The sequence below is a fragment of the Elephas maximus genome, chromosome 1 (assembly GCF_024166365.1).
Source record: "Elephas maximus indicus isolate mEleMax1 chromosome 1, mEleMax1 primary haplotype, whole genome shotgun sequence".
Classification (NCBI taxonomy): domain Eukaryota; kingdom Metazoa; phylum Chordata; class Mammalia; order Proboscidea; family Elephantidae; genus Elephas; species Elephas maximus.
In genome coordinates this window covers 183,066,274-183,085,728 of record NC_064819.1, presented here as the reverse complement: position 1 = coordinate 183,085,728, position 19,455 = coordinate 183,066,274, and the positions used below count along the sequence as shown (strand labels likewise).

At 36.9% G+C, this 19,455-nt stretch overlaps 1 protein-coding gene across 5 annotated transcripts in view; it reads right to left on the bottom strand.

Moving 5' to 3' along the window:
- Positions 1 to 376: 376 nt before the first annotated feature.
- Positions 377 to 19,455, bottom strand: part of DSE (dermatan sulfate epimerase) — a 75,535-nt gene continuing 56,456 nt past the window's right edge. For 4 of the 5 annotated variants that reach the window (XM_049899460.1, XM_049899468.1, XM_049899451.1 and 1 more), the window contains 4 exons: positions 10,638 to 10,891; positions 7,069 to 7,308; positions 4,883 to 5,090; positions 377 to 2,921 (listed from right to left, as the gene is read on the bottom strand). In XM_049899460.1, coding sequence (XP_049755417.1) covers positions 1,169 to 2,921; positions 4,883 to 5,090; positions 7,069 to 7,308; positions 10,638 to 10,891 — 2,455 coding nt within the window. In that variant the 3' untranslated portion in view covers positions 377 to 1,168. Of the gene's footprint in view, positions 2,922 to 4,882; positions 5,091 to 7,068; positions 7,309 to 10,637; positions 10,892 to 19,455 lie in introns of those variants that run through there. The other variant, XM_049899483.1, reaches the window with a different exon arrangement.

Below are 19,455 nucleotides of genomic sequence, written 5' to 3'. Positions count from 1 at the left end.
TTTTACCGTATCAACTGTAGACTATGCCTCCAACACTCCAGGCTGCTGTTATTTCCTGAAGACTTGATTGAAAATAGCTATGAAAATTATGTTTTTATGTTTGGTGTTACTTAAATATCCAAAGTTAGTTTTTTATTTAAATACCTAAACAAGAAAAAGGTAAAATAAACAGAGAAATTACTTGTTTTGATTCAAACACTATAAGTTTAAGTACTGCATGTCCAAATAAACACCTCTCTTCCAAGATTTCAGAAAGTTTCATACATTTCGAATATAATGTAACAAAAGAGAAAGACACTGTAGAAAAAATCACGTTTATTTTGTAAAATAAACTTGAAGAAAGCTTTCTATAAAAAAACATAAAATCATATCCAAAGTTTACCTTCCCCATCTTCTTTGGTGTTGAAATCAACTTTTCAGACATAAAATATTTTAATTTGAGTAGTTCAGTCATTGGGTCTATGAAAGTTTTCCATATAAGGTAAATACAAAATTAAGTTATTTGTAGTTGTCTGACTTACTGAAATGCTGATGCTTTTATCTACTGGAAATACCCTTTGAGTTTTTAATGATCTTCTGCCATCATTTTTACTGTTATTTGGATAACAAACCAATGAAAAAATCCTGTGCACTTAATTAAGCACAGCTTCTCCAAGGAAGTGGATACCACCATACCAGGAGTTAGCAACACTTATTTTTCAACACGACTACGTCATTAAAAAAATTTTTGTGTTTCTTAGAATTGTATCAGTCTATTCCATAAAATTAGCATCTAGAAATTGCTAATACCATTAAATTAAGATTAATCAAATCCAATTCTATTTAAATCATTTTTGTTTCTCTTAAGAAAAAATATTACTTAAAGCCAGATTTTTTATTTCTATGAGTAACATTTATATGGCTTCCTAAATTAGCAAAGCAAAACACTTCCAGAAACACCAAGGGCCAACTGAGCTACTCGTGTTCATTTAATATCTTCTCTGCTTGCTCCAATTCTGATTTCTCCATGTCCCTGCATCCTTGTCTGAAAATATTTTCCCTTTAATCTGTTAAAATGAATTTGAGGAAAAAAAACCCAATATCAAACTAGGGCAATGCTTTGTTTTGTTTTGTTTTTTGCACAGACTCTTCTGATCACAAAATGATCAAGCAATTTATAACATTGGTGCTAACATTGAGATTGGGAACAAGAAGAGTACAACCACAATAAAATACAGCTATCTATTAGAAGGACTGCATAAAGACATCTTTGGCCATGTAGGCTCTGGGACCTCTGGAAATAAGTCAGTTGCATTGCCAGCATGACAAAGAAAATAGCAATGTTCAGAATCAGGAACAGTCTGGTATATGAAGCAGACAGTGATGGGGCCCTGCTGCGAGTAGTTGTCACCATCCGTGCCTGTCCAAACCGGCCTCTCACCAAGTCACCATTTTTGTGTTTTTCATACGTTACATCTGCAAAATCTAAAAGGTCTTTCATTTCTTCATCTTCATCTATAGGCTGTTCTTTCTGTGCCAAAATCTGAGCTTTTCGTCGAATCTTCTTCTCATTGACTTCAATCTGTGCAAAAATATCAGGGACAGCATCCACAAATTTGTAACCTTTGCCTGCCCTTCGGTTCTTCTTTGACTTTTGCTGCTGCTGCTGTGATATGGCAAAAATCCTGTCAATGGCCTCCTCAGTCTGTCTCTTATCTGAAAATCTCAGCAGGCGCTCAGCAGTCTTTCTAAAGCTAGCTGTGTTCCGGACTCGGGATAGGATCTCTTTCTCCAGTAACTGGAACACTGGCTTAAATCGCTGCAGGTTCTGTTCCACAATTGCAGCATAGTCCTTTACCTCGGGCGCAGTGGTGCTCTTGATGGCTGAACTCCGGTCAAAAAGAATTTTCTGGCGATCTGCAATGACCTGTGCAAAGGCAGACTGCCCTGTGGCCTCACCTGTCCAAAGGTAAGTTGCATAGGCGTGTTCGTTAGTGGCTATGAACACATCCAGTTGCTGAGAGTCTCCATGGATACTGAAGCTTTGAACATCTACAGATGGCCCTATGAAGAGGTAAGCTGCCCTGGTGATGGGACTTCGAAGGTGCATGGTGACATTCACATAGTTTGTCCCATTATAGGGATAGCCCCGAGGGTATGTCACTGAAGCAAAAGTTGCTTTCTCACTGTAGCCAGTATCATCCATCCAATACATTTTATAGAGGCCATCTCGCTGCCTGATGAAAGCCCCATGGACCCCATCTACCACTGTCTCCTCAAAAGGAACATCCACATTGTGGAAGAAGCTTGCTGCTGTCTCCAGGGGGCTCTCCTCTCCCAGGTGTATCTGGTCCACAAGGAGGAGAAGCTGGGGATGCAAGAGGATCAGATTCCTCTGAACGTTCTTTAGGCTGAGTCGGGGGTTATAAGCTCCCACCCCTTCTCCTCGAATGAAAACCACGCCATTTTTCTCCACTGCTGCAACCACTCTCCCCTGACAGTTAGCTGCCAGGTCATGCTTGTATTTAGACCATTTGGATGAGCAGTCTTCTGTAACCTGACCCTCCCAGGGAGAAAAGCAGCTCTTTGACACGGCCGGGGAAAACATCAAAACGTTGTTGAAGAAGGTGTACTTTGGCCCGTACAGAGCTTCGGTGATGAAAGGCACACCATTGGGAGCAAAGGTAAATGAGTTTTGATCGGGATGTTCATGCCCGGCATTAAAATTCCGCCAGCCTTTGATCCAATCTTTGTATTTGTTTCTGTGCACAATGTCATAGATTGCACGCCCCCCAAGTTTTCCCGACTTGAAGGAAAGAAAAGATCTGTTGATTTCTGCAGGGAGCGCACTTCCATACGTTACAACACCCCAGTCTTCAAAATAATGCAATGTCGGAGTGCCAAAATCTGGAGGAGGAGCGGATTTCAAGCTGGCATCGTACCTGAAAGAATTGATTTTTTAAAATTAAATTTCACTGTGGTGGAAGTGAAAGTCACACATCAGAACTGGGATACCACACGGTGATGGGGCTGGAGGACAACACACAAAAGCTCCCCAGAGCACAGGCTATGTCGATTGTTACTAGGGACAATCCTGAAAAAAAACCCACGGATAATCGGCATGCTTAGGGAAAAATCCTCGATAAACGGGAAAGGAGTTAATGATTTCCGATCCTTGGGCTTGAACCTGAAGTGCTTTCTGCTGCTCGTCATCACATGGACCTTCTTTGCTTCATCAGAGCTGCCACCCAAACTGCTAGGGCTCAAGGATTTAAGTGCTTCATGCAAACTTCTAGTTGAGGGGTTCCTATTCTCGGGAACCCATGGAGTGGGTAATTGTACTGTAGTAACTGCTATTACTGAAAGTTTGGTCTAGTACTGTTTTCCTCTAAAATGTAAATAAAAATAGAGTGGAACTTAACATATTAGATAAAATTTACTGCCAATACCACATCTAAGAACATAAATGGGTGGAATTCCAGGATTTTTTTTTTATTATTATTTAATACTGGAGGATTTATAATTGTGGCTATCACTGTCTACCTCAGATTCGAAGGTTTGGGTTTTTTTTTTTTCGATCTGCAGATGAGGCCATGCTCCTTGGACAATAAATGGCTTATCATCAAAATGATACAATTAACATTAAATCTTCTCAGTGGTTAAGAGCACAGGTTTTTCAATCTGTAAGGCCTCCAAAACAATAATGAGGATGATTATTTGTTTTGCATGATTTGGGGTAACAGCCTTGACAAATTCAGATGATCTACTGCTCAAGGGAAGAAAGTCTGACCCATATTGTTAGCTCTTAAATACTTTTCACTCTCGAGCCCTGGTGGTGCAGTGGTTAAGAGCTAAGCTGCGAGCCAAAAGGTCAGCAGTTCAAATCCACCAGCCGCTCCTCGGAAACCCTAGGGGCAATCCTACTCTGTCCCATGGGGTTGGTATGTCGGAATCGACCCAGTGGCAAGAGGTTTGGTTGTTTCTTCGGGTTTTATATGCTTTTCTCCAAAGTGAATTAATCACCTATGGTAGTGTTAATTTTACTGATGTTTGACTGGCTGTTTCACCTGTTGTTCTACAGTTTCAGTTTTAGGGCATCAGAAACTATGTTTCTACTTAAACCAAAACCATATTAATGCATACTTATATACTTGGTTCATCTGTGAAAATACCACATTACTAGTATTTTTGTTCCTTAATTTTTAAATTATGGTAAAAGGAATGAATCAAACCATAAAAAGTTTATTTTGGAGTTAAATGCAAATTCTAATAGCTTGAAAAAACATCAGGGATTAATGATTAACCAGTTCCCTGTAATTTTAACTTACTGGATGCCAACAGTGTATTTGGCACTACTTAAAAAAAGGAGACCCAGCCTTCTTCTGGGCTTAAAAGAATAAGGCAAAAAAAAAAAAAAAAAAAAAGAGTACACGGTTCTTTTATTACCAAAATGAAGCTGTCAAATGTCCAACATTTTTGAAAATTTAGTAACAGCTTTGTTATTGGAAGATTATAATGCTCTGTTTACCAAAACATTTTACAACCTTTTTTCTTTTTGGTGTAATAACCAAAATAACTTAGTCTAACTTCTGTGGTTTTTTCTTTACATGATTTCGAAAATGATGTAAATCAAAACTCATCTTTTGAAATAGTGTGAGTCTGGGACATCTCTAACAAAATAGCCAGAAAGTACAAACAGTAATTAGATCTTAAACATAAGGAAATCTTTCTAATAGAGTTTCAAACACTGTGAAATAAATAGAATTGAAGCTGCGTGTGCTTGGGTGGTATGGAGAAAGGGTTAAAGGTGTTTCAGATTTTTCATTTTAAATATAAGAAAGTAGCACATGACATGAACCATACCACTGGGGACCATTTCTCCTTAAAGCTCAATGTGTCATACCAGAGAAACTCTGTGTGAAGAGTGCACCAGCGCTGCCCTTTGGATGGGGTCCCTGGACCTTCCATCACACGGTTCCTTCTGATTTGATCAGCCAGCCAGTTACCACTGCCGTTACGCATGACAAATTTATCCAGGAACACTAATTGACTTTCTGGACCATAAAACCAGTTGTAATTTGAGTCTGCAATTGCCACAGTTCTTTGAAACCCTGGGGGGAAAAATTTGAAAGAATTAAGGGAAGTTTCAAACTGCAGACCCCTATAAAAGTCTTAACAATGATCTTTAAACCTGGTTTCTAATTACAATCGTGTATCTTGAATAAAAATAACAAACAAAACCACAATTTCCATGCTCCACCTCAGACCAACTAATTAGAGTCCCTCTGAAAGTCTTCACGAATCTTGAGTGCAAGTTTGTACTTGTTACATCATTGATGTGGCAGCTTGCCACTGATAATGAAAGTGTCACATCTATTGTTTATGTATATTGTCCACTTTCCTCATTTTTCAATGTCTATGTTTTTTTTTTATGTGATGTACAATCATATCTAGACATATACATGGGCTACACTCGTGTATGGTGAGCTCATGAAGGCTAGCTCTTTCACCAACTCATCCTCCACTCCAGGCCAAGATATTAACATGAGGTACTTTAATCTGGCTTCCAGTAAATTAGAAGTTACAGTATATATAAGGTTTAGAGAAGAAACTGAACTTCTATGGGAAGAAAGCCTAATAATTCCCCGCAAAGATCCTGCCAATATGTATTGCTGGAAACTTAAAAAAGAAAGAAAACTCAAGGGCCATAAGCTAGATATTATTACCGGAAGAGGGAAGGAAAAAAAGCAGGTAAGACTGAATATGCTCCAGGTATTCTTGAGAAAGAAGAATGGGAGAAAATTCTAGACCAGACAGACAAAACAAAAAAATTCTAGGCCAGACAGTACGTAGTTGAGAACATACTGACTTAAAATGGAAGCCTATTCCAGAATGCTAAATAAAACTTTGTTGAAGTAACTGACACAAAAATTTATTTTTGAGATGTTCCTATTGTCCTTTCCAGCTGAAAAACTAGTCATACACAGCTCACGACAGATGCAAGCCCTGATGTAGCTGGCTGCTAGATCTGAACTCAAATCACACAGCACTGAGACCATCTATATGGTTGCTGTGAGGCAGAATCAGCTCGAAGGCAGTGGGTTTGGTTTTTGGTTTTACATTAGATAGTCTTTGTTTACCAAGATGAACTGCAAAACAGGCTTTTCCTGAATGTCTAAGCAATAAAGCAATATGTTTCTGAATTAGGACTAAAAACTAAATCTTAACATGGTTCTTTTTTTTCTGCAGTATTTTTGGGATAACTAATCCAGTAATGGAGATTCTATCCAATCTATGTGTATACAACCACAGAAAAAGATTTAAATACTGGCTAAAAATTGCATTTCACCAGGGGAAAAACCATCCCGATGAAATATTTACCTCCTAAAATTTTTCTAACATCTTAGATGCTGTTTTGGAAATAAGTAGAGTTATGAAACTCTCAAAGAAATGAATAAATTCTTAAATCATATACACACACACACATACATACACGTATAAATACATATATATGAGCCAGCTGTACCTTAGAAGAGCAACAAGAAATCAGAAGTTTTATAGCAAATGGTTTTTTGATTAGTTTTCTCTAATTTATATTATTAATTAGACCAAACATTTAAAGAACATACTAAAGTTTCAACATAAATGTGTAAGTAGAATCTTTCTTTTTGAATTATGAATGCACTGTATGAAAGAAAAAATTAAAAGGAAAAAAATAGGATTGATTGAGGATCACATGTAAAGGAAAATTAACATGTAATCATAAATGCTCATATTTTGCTTAGATTCATGAAAAAGTTTGCATATACACAAAAATTAAAACACTGTAGGGGCTAGAGATTATATTTGATCCCTTATGTTCCAAGCTTTACAATATGTAAATCACAAATCGTCACATTAGTTCCCAAAATGCTGTGGTAATATGCAACTGTTGAAGTCAATTCTTCTTTGATATTTTTAATACCTTTAATCTCGACATGATTTAAAACCCATAGACTTCATTTCTTTTCCTAGTCTTGTTCATTTTCACAATCAGAAAAAATTTCAATAGTTTTCATGGTTTCCCATTTCTGGCTCCTCACTATATACCTGGCAGGATGGTTCTATACATAAATGCAAAGTGTTGTTTAAGCCATGGATGGCCGAAGTGGTTGATGTCAAAGTGCCTCTGAACAAGAAACATATACTGAAAGAGTGATCTAGTGGTGTAGCTGCCATAAGCGACTCCTTCATAGAGGGAGCCATCCGTCACTTCTCGGAGCAAGACCAGAGATTTCTCCATGATGCTCAGAACTTGTTTGGTCCATAAGTAGGCTTCTTGGAGATACCCTGAAGGATAAAAACACATGGAAACATTGACTAAAGGTTGTAACAAAGCCAAAACAAAAAAATGGCCAAATAAAATCCTGAGTTATCTGACTAGTTTATATTGCAAACTGTATTTTACAAAACTTTTACTTGTTAAAGTTGTAAGTTAAAAACAAAAAAACCCATTGCCATGGTCAATTCCAACTCATGGTGACCCTGTGTGTTACGGAGACCTGAGCTGCATAGGGTGTTCTTGGCTGTAATTTTTCAGGGGCTGACTGCTGGCCTTTCTCTTGCAATTAACCTGGGTTTGTGATGGGTCCAAAATGTAAGTTAAGAGGTTCTTGAATACAGGTCATTTACTAAGTATATGAAGATAAACCTTTAAATGAGTAGCCATCATTTCACAATCTTTAATAAACTGAAGCCACATCATATCTACGATCACAATTTGCATATCATTTTGTCTGCAAGAAAAGATTTGTATTTTGAGACTTCACTCAATTTTCTTAAAATAATGATATTTGAAAACACATTTTCTTAAGTTTATCACTTTACAAAACTTTCACCATTATTTTACAAAATTTTGTAATGAACTTCAAATACTATAAAAGCTAAATGGACAGTTTTCAATCTGTATTATTGCTAGAAGACAACCTCTCATCCTTTATGTGTTTTTAGATTCCACAGGATCCGAGGGTAGAGAGGCCACTGGAATAGGAATCTAATGGCAAAAAATCTAGCACATGACTAAAAATGAACAGAACCTAGGTTCTGGATGTTAGATTTCTGTTGTTTTGCTTTTTGTTTTTAAATCACACAACCCCTGGGGATAAAAGTAATCTCACTGCCTCTGAATATGGGTAGAGCCTTCCTGCCTCTCCCATAAACCATGTGTGCCATCATCAGTGCTGAACGCTCTACCATGGCCTACCAGGTGTGCTGGGCGTGGGGGTTCCAGAGGCCCAGGTACCACCACTTCCTGGCCAAAATCCAAGGTCTCAGGCCAACACCCAGCTCCCATCTCATAGGTGCAGTGCTGTCCTTAGGATCAGCTGTGCAGAGATGACTGTTAATGGTCCCCTGGATCATTCTACCAGCTCCATACCTGACATGCCAGCCTTCTGGATAGTTTTCAATTTCTATTCTCTAATCATTCAGGTTTAAAATTCCAATCATCTTCATCTTTTTTCTCTCATGTGTCCTCTATATCCAACCAGGCATCAATGTTACTGATGCTTAAAATCAGGCTCTATAGTCACTGTTCCCGGGCCATCACATGATCTGAGTTTCCTTATCTGTTCCTTCTAACAACCCTGTTCAGGAGATACAAGGCAATGCCTACTAACATACATTTTAACATACATGTATTGTCCCGCCATCCATACACCTTGCCTGGAATGTTCTTTATTCTTCACTTGCCCAAATTCTACCCATTCTTCAAAGTTCTATGGACTTCCCAAACTCACACACAAGAGTTTACTCTCCTGAATTAACACTTATTATACTCATTTGATATTTAACCAAGCGTTTCTTCATGATACCTCTTGTTTCATTCCACGGTACTGTTATAACTATTGTGTAATTTAACATTTCACACTCTCTTCTTTCCAACTGCTTCATAAACTCTTTACATGAGACCCTTGTAACTTTTGTGCACTAAACCTTAGGGATGGCAGGACAGAAAGAAAATTTTAATTCTTCCACTTTTGAGACTTTATGTGAGTTCAATGGAAGCTACAGGTGCACACTAAGCTACTTCAGTTAATATCTACAAGGCCTGGCCTTGGAGGATATAGATTTACTGACACAGCCTGGTCAGAGTAGCCCCTGAAATTAGAGCAAGTGTGCCAAGAAAGAACCACAGATTTCATCCCTCCTTCTGGCTACTCTTTTTATAAATGTGTGTACTACTTATCTGGGGGTCCTGAAAGAGTATATTTCAGAGCAACCCATCACTTTCATCGGAAAATAAATGCATGTGAATACTCTTGCCTGGAAAGAACTATGCATTTTGATGCAATCTAAATCAGTATTTTAGGTGTCCACTTATCATCTGGAACAATTTTAGCTACCCCAAATAACAAAGCCGTAAGTTCTATGCCTGCCCTTAGAAAAAAAAAAAATAGAGAGCTGAACATTTCAGAAAATAAAACTGCACTAAAGCCCAAGATCCGCAGCTGAGACCTGGCTCACTCTAAGGTTCTTTCCACCATGTCATGATGATATCTTCTCATGCATCTTGAGGTTTATTAAATGGTGAGTTTTTGCATTGGGTCTTATTTGAGTTTGATTTTATTGTTTTGTTTTTGTGAGGGCAGGAGACAAAGGGAGCTAGGATGAAAAGTTACCCTCCTAATTACGTTTCCCTTAAATTACTGTAAATTGAATTTCTATTCCTCAAGAGAGAGCAAGGTTGAGTGGAAAGAGATTGAACTTTGAGGCTGGCTAGAATTGGGTCCAAATCCCAACAACTTTATATGGTTAATGTGAGAATTAAATAAAATGCTTACTAATTTTTATGGTGAAGAAAAAAAAAAAAACGTTGCTGTCAAGTCGATTCCGGCTCATACCAACCTATAGGACAAGACACAGCAGAACTACCCTGTAGGGATTCCAAGGAGTGGCTGGTGGATTCGAACTGCCAACCTTTTGGTTAGTGGCCGATCATTTAACTACTGCGACACCAAGTGTTAAATTATTTCAGAATGCTAGCTCCAAGTATATATTTAATAGTATATTAACTGTGATTTAAAGGCCGCTTTTTAAAAATACAATCTATTCAGTCATTGATAGATTTCCATAGAAGTTGTGGTTAAGTCAGAATTATAAGCTCAAAGGAAATGAAATATTATCAATTATGTCATTTATTAAGGCAAAGTAGCTGTATAATCATTAAAGTCGCTCCCAATTTTGATGTAAACACTCTACACTGGTTGTTTTAAGTCTTTAGAGAAAGAGGAGTAGCAATGTTATGATACAGCTATGTCCTAGGAACATTCACTTCAATAATAAGCCACCTATTTTGCTTTTGAAAATGCTATTTGGCTGTTCTTGCTGTCAACATGGTGTGAAAAAATGAATATTTGCCACTGACCGTGTGCTTTAAGAACATGGCCTGGGACATTCATAAGCCGTAAATAAATAACCTTCAGGCTAATATAACTAACAGAATTTAGAAAAACAATGTCTCTCGATTAGCTAAGAGATGCTCCAGGCATTACTTCATTTCAAGGGCTTAGCTAAGATCCAAGTACGAACACGTTCTCAAGAACTGTTACATGTTGCTCATGACATGGTAACTATGACTAATGTCAGCTTGGGCATCCCCTTGGTGTGGCCAGCTGTACCTTGATTCATCAGGACAAGGCTTCCTGTAAGTAAAGCCATGCAGTTGGTGGGCTGATGATTGTGCAGGTACTGAAATCCCCATCCTCTCCTGTATGAGGTTTCATACATATAGCCTGAGGCATTGGCAATGACTTCAAGAAACTTCTCCTGTTGCGTCTTGCTCAGGTAGTTGTACAAGAAGTCATAGGCAGTGGCGAAACCAACCAGGGAGTGAGCAAGAGGGACTTCATCCCAAGGAGCATCTTTCACTAACCTGTAAAGAGAAATAATGTAAATGAACAGGCCTCAAAGCTTTCATCACACGATTGAAGGATCTGTTTCTCAGAGCTTAAGGACACAATTGAAGGTATAATCCAAGAGATTTAACAACACAGGGTTGCCTTCACTCCATATAAGACACAAGCATAAAGTGTGTCTAACATGAAAATTACAGAGTTAACACTTCACTCTCATGGGTTCTGGCAACAGCAAGATGTTGAAAATTTTTATTTTTTACTCCTGATGAAAGACAGTAGAATATATTCAAAGAGATCCAAAGCACAGAACATGTAGCAGCAGGGTAAAATTCCCTTATTTCCTATTCGACCCTTGCTTACCCTTCCCCCTTCAGCTGCCTGGGAGGTTCTCAGGTTTTCACTATGGCTACCTTGCTACAACAGTAGAACACATACATTCTATCTTATTTCTCATAGGTTGGTCAAGGGGAAGGGGTCATGATATACAGTTCATAACTTCTCAATCCAGAGAGGCCTACTAGGTCAGCACCATGATGGGGGGTTGGGTAACAGGCTGGCATAAGTGAGATAAGCATATTCTAACTCAGAATTTCTGTCTCATTCTTTCTCATAAAATGAACTGTACTAACCTTCATCTAAAGTATAATCAAAAAAAATGAACTGTACTGCCTTAAAGTTCTTAAAATATCTTTCAGAGAAGTCTAAAAGCTGATCTTCTGTGAAGTATTAACTTGTCATTTTCTAGAGAGCAAAATTTCAGCTTGACTTGCTACTTTATTCTGCAAGTATTTTAATAGTCTGCTGTCTGCATTATTAAACAGGGAGCTAAAAGAGAGCTTCCATAATCAGAACTCTATATAGAATGATCCAGAAAACATTCCCCATCTGCACAGGATGTATTTGAGTACTGTCTGAGGTAAACAAACGATGAGTGCACTGTACCTGTGGGAGGTGGAAGAAAGCCTTCAATTAGGGATTAAATGAAAGCTTAACATTTTCATGCCATGAACCTCTTTTGGCAATCTAGTAAAGCCTTGGCCCTTTCTCAAAATGTTTTAAAATTCATAAAATATAATATGTAGAAATACAAGGAAATTGACTATTTTGAAATATAATTATCAATACATAAATTTTTTAAAAAATTGTGATACATATGCTTCTTTATTAAGGCATTAATTAACAAGATTTAGCAGCAGCGATAGTAACTACCAGAATTTTTAAGTAATGATGGACATAAATAATATTTTGAGATTTCTATAACTGTAACGATATGCAAATATCTGCGATGCCTATTTGTAACAAAGTTTTAGGTTCTACCAAATTACTATACTATTATATTCATAATTGGAAGAAATGCTAAATTTCAGTTAGCATTAGTGTAAATTAAGGTGTAATATTTCCCCATACAAACCTATGGACCCAGGGGTTTGTGAAACCTAGGTTAAGAATCCTTAAAAATGTTCTAAGACACCACCTCTTCTAGAAATGTATTCTTCCTGTAGGAGTTTATACCCAAGAAGTGATCTTCTTGGTGGGGCCTCTCCTGGTCAACTTGTCAGAATTTCCAGCATCACCCCCAACCAGCAATATTTCATTCCCTTTCCTCACTTTTTTGGTCCCCTTAGTTATATGTTGATATTTGCACTGATGGTGCAAAAGCAAGAGTGGACCTTATCAAGAACCCAGGCAATGCCAACAAACAGTAATAGTAATCCTTGTATTCTGCACCACCATGCGCTTGCAATGAAAAAAAAAAAAAAGTCCATTTCACTTAAGACTGTCCTTGATGAAGAAGTAAACATGAATTCTATGAAGTCTCAACTTGAATACACGCCTGTCTAATACTCCGTGTGATGAAATGGGGATACATAAAAGTGCATTCACTGCACACCAAAGTACAATGACTGTCATGAGGACAAGCACTTGTGCAAACAGTCAAAATAAATACTTGAAATAAAAGAACCAAATGCCTTAAAACCTAAAAGATGCCAAGAGATCCCTGATTCTCTACAGAATTTTATTTAAATTAATCTAAAGTAAAAAAAAAAAAAAAAAATTTTTTTTAATGCAAGAAATAAAAACTGGCAACAATGGGATAATTTGCCATTGTGCCATTAACATTATAAACTCCCTTTATAATGTTATGGTTATTCCTAGTACTTTTTATAGCCTAATAATCTTATGCCAGGCTTTTTCCATATGTAGTTATATTTTGGTGTGATCTGATCCATGATACAGGCAAATTTATATATTTTTAAAAGTATGTTTAAGTGAGGCACTACTGTTTGTGAGGTCTTTCCAACAAAGCAGCCAACTCAATAAAAACAATCCATATTTTTTTCTCATTTTCAGAATAACATAGTTTTATGAACCTATAAAATATTTACTTAGTAAATTTATAAAGTAGAAGATTCATATTTAAAAGCCTGCTTGATGTTAGACTCCAGATATTTATGTAAATACAAATTTGAGAAAATGAAATAAGCTTTAAAAGAATTATGAGTTTATATATCCATTTAAAATGTACTTTTACTTAAATTCAGAGCATAGCAATGAACTCTCTAGACATTGCTAACTGTACTTAACAGGTTAGAGCTAGCTTCACTGCAGCTGTGTCTATTGTACATAAGCATATTGCTGTTGGCCATGCCACCAAAATATTCCAAAATGAGATCAAGTCTATTTTTTTAAATGTAAATTAGTCAACTTATTAAAAAAGAGTCCTAAAGACAGTAAACTGATAAAAGTCATTCAACTTCCAACCAAATGCCTTTAGGTGTTTGGAAACAACCTCCAATAAGGAGAATCATGCATTACCACTCTTTTTTTAAAAACATGTCTAATACAGCAGAGATTCATCTTATTTTCCCCTGGTGAGTTAAACGTGAAAACTAATCATGAAGGTTAAATGTCAGCAGTATGTTAAATTTTGTGAGCAATGCCTATGGAATTTTGCGAAAGGGAGGTGAATTTCTAACCTGTGTGACCTACCCTGCGAAGCACACTGGGGCCTTAATGTTACCAAGAATAGCAGAGTAAGAGTTTGGAATGCAATGAGACTGATCTATAGTGTCAGAGAGTTAAGTTAGAAGGCGGAGTCAAGAATTAAATCTAGGACTATCCCGCTGTAGCACTGATTTCACTTCCTCCTGGGGAACAAAACCATTGTGCTTTCAGAGGAATTCACCAAGTTTGCAATAAGAACCAGAAGGAAGTTGTAGAGTTAGCAAACCCAGCAAGAACGAGGCAAAAGGGCGCCAGTGCTGGAATACATCATGGTTCCAAGCCTTGCCATTTTCATGACTCCAAAACAGAAACATGGCATGAGATCTGGGAAAAGTGGCAAACATTAGAGGAAGAGATCTCAGTACTCCCAAGGTTGCACCGGGAGCATTCAAAGCATATTGGATACCCATCATGTACAATTCATAAGACAACTCTTCCCCTCCCCACACCTCTGATGAGCCTGGGCTCCTAACACACTATTTCCGGGACAGCTGGTCCAAGAATTGGTAGACTTGAACTTGATGCTCAGAACATTCATCCCCTTATACTGGAGAGGAAATGGACAATCAGCTTTCCTTTTTCAGCATTTACTTTGTTCCCTATTTGAGAACTGCTAGAAACATAATAGTGTAACAGAATGAGAACTGACTATATATTAAGACCAGGAAAAATCACATAGCCCTGATATGTAAAAGACCATTTCCTTTCACAATCTACATTTCTGGATTCAAACTAGCAGAATACCACCACTTAATTTCATCTTAAAGATATGGACTTAATATCCCCAGTATTAAGTTCTAAAACGTAAAAATTCAGGTCAGCTTGTCTCCACTGAAACAGAATATCAAGGGATCAATTATGTAAAAGTGTGAACTAAAAGGAATATTCTGTTTCACTTAAAAAAGAATTCTAGATGATTCGTAGACAAAATGAATTAATCAGAAGGTCAAAACATACCAAACTAATGAGAATAAAGTGTAGAGTTATTAAAAGGGAAAAGGCATTGCCATGTCATTATTTTAATGTTTAATTCACTGACATGAAGCCTTATGATCCAAGTACCCAAATAGGCTACCCAAGTATAATCTATTTAAATGGAAGCATTTGTAATTATAATCCCTTTTAGCTGACCAAGCATGCTTTGGATTCATGTCTAGCCTGAAAATGTAATAAGGCTAAACATGGTAGGTAAAATAATTCAAACTTCCTAACAAGAACCCTGTTTTGTTGGAATGGCAGACCTCAAAGGACTAGGATTAAAAAGTCAGGCTTGCGGATCAAATTCTAACGACAAATTATGAAAGAATCTGTTGTAATAGAGAAATTCTGAAACCTGGAAAGGTGCTACAGATTTGTGTGTACTGTTCACAAAAACATAATCAAACAATTCTTCTTATTTAGAAAAGTAGGCTGATATTTCATATGTTCAACATGTTTTACATTTATAAATATAAAATGTTAAATATGTTTACAAAAGTTCAATTGGACAACTTACTGATGTTACCACTTCGGGTCAATGAATGCACAAGTGAGCATGTGAAAAACTATGCTTGGAAGTAGTCAGTCTGATTGCAAGAAAATAATTAAGAATAGCCAGGGAAATCCTTTAAAAGAAGAGTAATGATGGAAGGTGGCTAGCCCTACCAGAGAAGAAAACATACTATGAAACCTCACTAATCAAAACAGTGTGATAGTGATACAGGAAAACACAGGCACACTAGTGGAACAAAACAAAAGGCCCAGAAAAAACATATGGAAAGACATATGGAAAATTGTATATGATTTAAAAAAAAAAATCACTGATAGAAAAAAGCTATTTTTAGTAAGCAGGATTGGAACAACTGAATAGTCATTTGAAAAAGGATAAAATTGGATCCAAACCTCATAAAATACAGCAGAATAAGCTCTAAATTAATTAGGGATCTAAATGCAAAAAATGCAATCATACAAGTTATAAAAGAAAACATGAACGGATTCTTTGTAACTTGGAATGGGGAAAGCCTTTCCAAAGATGGACTCAAAAACATAACAGAAAAAAGGATTGATCATTTTGGTCACATAAACATTTAAAAACAACTTTTGCATGGGGGAAAAATACCACAAGCAAAGTCAAGCACGAATGAAAAACTGGCAAAAAATATTTGCATCATATATCTTGCGTAAAGTGATACCTATCCTAACATAAAAAGGCTCTTAAGATTTAACAAAAAGATCAAAAGCTCGTTAAAAAAAAATGGGTAAAAGACAGAGAGTTAAAAGGAAAAGAAAAGTAAATGGCCCCCAAAATGCTCATCTTCACTTATTGTCAAAAATCTCAAAGTATTACAAAACACTTTTGCAAAGGCTGTGGAGTAACAGGCACGCTGTTAAAACACTATCAGGAGTGCAAAATGGTAAAAATATAATGGGGTACAGTTTGGCAATATCAAACAAACTTCAAATGAACATGCACCCTTTGACCCAGTGATATCACTTCTAGTAATCTGTACCAAAAATGCACATCTATAAATAATTGTTATAAATATTTAGAAATTAAAAATAAGTCAGAAATACATATTGCAATGAAGTAATATGATGTCCAGGATTTGAATCAAATAATACGAAAGGAGAAGAGAGGACAATTCTATTCCCAGTTAGGATGTAAAGGGACATGAAAGGACTTCACTTCTACTAAAACAACTAAAAAAAGGAAAGGAAGAAAAAACAGATAACCACACACTTCCAAAAAAATACTACTACTGCTTTCATTACAGTCATCAAAGACCTGTGGACACAAAGAAACCTAAAACTAAACGCAGACAAACAACAGCATAAAATAAAATTATGAGACACACAAAGAAGGAGAATGTGATAATATGTGTCAAGAGAAAAAGCAAGTCAACAGACCCCCCCCCCCAAAAAAAAACTCAAATGTTGAGATTATGGAACAAGGATGTTAAAACAGCTATGGTAAGTATATTGAAGACTATACAGGAATATTAGTAATGAGTGAAGGAAATGGAAATTCTAGGAGAGATTTTGAAGCTGTAAGAAACAAATGTAAATCCTAGAACTAAAAAATAAAATTTATGAAATAAAAAATACATTGTGTGGGACTGACAGTAGATTAGACACAACAAAAGAAAGGATTAGAAATTTAAAAGCTAGGCCACTAAGAAGCACCGAAACTGAAGCAAAGAGAGGAGAAAAAAAAAAAAAAGAATTTAAAAAATGAACACAGGTTTAATGAACTATAGGACAGTATCAAGAGTTCAAATATACATGCAATTGGGAGTATCAGAAGGACAGGAAGGAAAAAAATGAGACAAAAGAAAATACTGGTTTATAATATGCTGCTATTGCCTATGTAGGCAGAGCGGTGTTGGTAGAAAGGCAAAAAAAGAGGCTTTGGACTTAAACAGATGTGGGCTCAAATCCCATTCTGTCAATTATCTGTGCCACGAGCAAGTTACATAACCTTTCCCAGGCTTAGTTTCAACATTTGCAAAGTAGGGAATTAACAAAATGTACAGGAAATTTAAATAAAATACGTAACAAGGCTAAAAAGTATGCTTGGCATATAATAGACAAACGAATTATGAGATCCCTTTCTCCTCATTTTTTTGTGCCTGAGAAAAAGATTAGTAGTAGAACTGGCCTTGGAATTGAGCTAGGTTCACAGCTGTTACACCGCATGCCAGAGAAAATAAATGGGTTTACTAATTCCTTAAATTTAGAATTCCAAGGTTCAAGTCACGTCCTGTGACTTTAAAGCCTCTGACGTGCCATTGCTGCCATCTCACATCCACCATCGTCCTGTGCCTGCTTGAACATTCAGTTACTCCGTTTATGTTAAAAGCAATCCTCCAATATTCTGACAACATACAAAAGAGTAAAATATTACCTGAGCTATAAAGTTTAAAAATGTGAGAGACACTTTCAACAATGACATAAACAGTGGCTGAATTGCTAAATCTTGCTGCCCTAACGGCAGGAAAATATCACACTCAAAGTCAGGCAGATAAGTCCTAGAATACACAGTATGGTATTTTACTTTCGCTTATGATCTCCTCACTGAAGTTAATATTGCTGCGATAATCCTACTTTATAATGCTTGATCAAAATATTTTTTTACAATATGATTTTTAAAGGTCCTGCTGAAGTTGTGTATATAACTTCATAAAATCCAGGGGCTTTTTTAAAACGGCGACTGCACTGTGGCTGATTTTATTCTGGGCACCCATAGGAAATAATGCGTTGCAGAGTTTATTCCACTCAGCCCTGGAAACTTGAAATATAATCATTAATCACAGACTCTCACTGCTTCCTAATGAAAAAAAGATGCTTCATGATATTTCTTAAGATGAAGTACTCAAAACACCGGAATCATAAAGAGGCCACCTAAAGAAGTGAAGCGGTCCCCTCACTGGGGGTATTCAAGAAGAGAGATGTTAAGTGATTCTCTAGAAAGGAATCATCTGTTTATCAGAATGTAAGGGAGGGTTTTCAACCTATAGATCACAAACTATGAGTAGATTATGAAATCAATATAATAGATTATTACCATAGGGTTTTTTTCTTTTTAATGGAACTTAACAGAATAGAAACGAGTGTAAAACATGACTTAGATATGCGAAGTTTACTACTTACAAAGTTATGTGTGTACTGGATTGTGATGTCCCTCTGTGGTACAAACGGTTAACGTGCTTGGCTGCTAACTGAAAGGTTGGTGCTTGGCGGTCCGAGTCCACCCAGAGGCACCTCAAAAGTAAGGTCTGGTGATCTACTTTTGAAAAATTAGCCACCGAAAACCCTGGGGAGCACAGTTCTACTCTGACACACTGGGGGTTTCCATGAGTTGGAGTCAACTCAAAGGCAACTGGTTTTTTACTGTTAAATTGTGGTGTAAAATTTGTTTTTTTTTTACTGTGGATCACAGTCAAAAAACATGGTTCAATGTCCTTGTCTTAGAGGGCAAACGTGATACCAAATGAACAGACCATCAGATGCAACCTGCCAGCAGAGAGGAGCTGGCCTATGGCCTCCTTCAGGGCAAGGAGCTGGGCTGAGACCCGGGCTGCCCAGAACACTTTCCAGCAGAGGGTCTGGAACCAGCGTGGAGGGGAAACCCTACTTGGAGATCATCAGGAAGGCATCCACGAAACCAGAGGAGTTCAGAACGTTCAAAGTGGAGGGTGGACGGTACTGCATGATGGAGGCAAGTATGGAGACACCAAACAAACTCAGGCAGTCAATTTGGGAAGGAAAAATAAGTTATCAGTATGTGGAAAAACAACAAGGAAAACACCTCCAACTCTCCAAACAACCATGTGGTTTTGAATCCATTTATGTTCAAGTGAGATAATGAAATAATGACTATGACAGTACCCTGTACCAATAATATTTATCTCATGTCCTGGGGACACAGTTTCAAAATACACTTCTTTAAAAAGTAATTTGGCATGGGGTAGAAGATGTCAGCTTAGGTTTTTTTTTCTGTGAATCTTTAAAAAAAAAAAAAATTTGTGGGATGTGTTATCTCATAAATTGCCTCAGAAGAGGATTAATGAATAAACTAAATTGGAATTAAATTTAT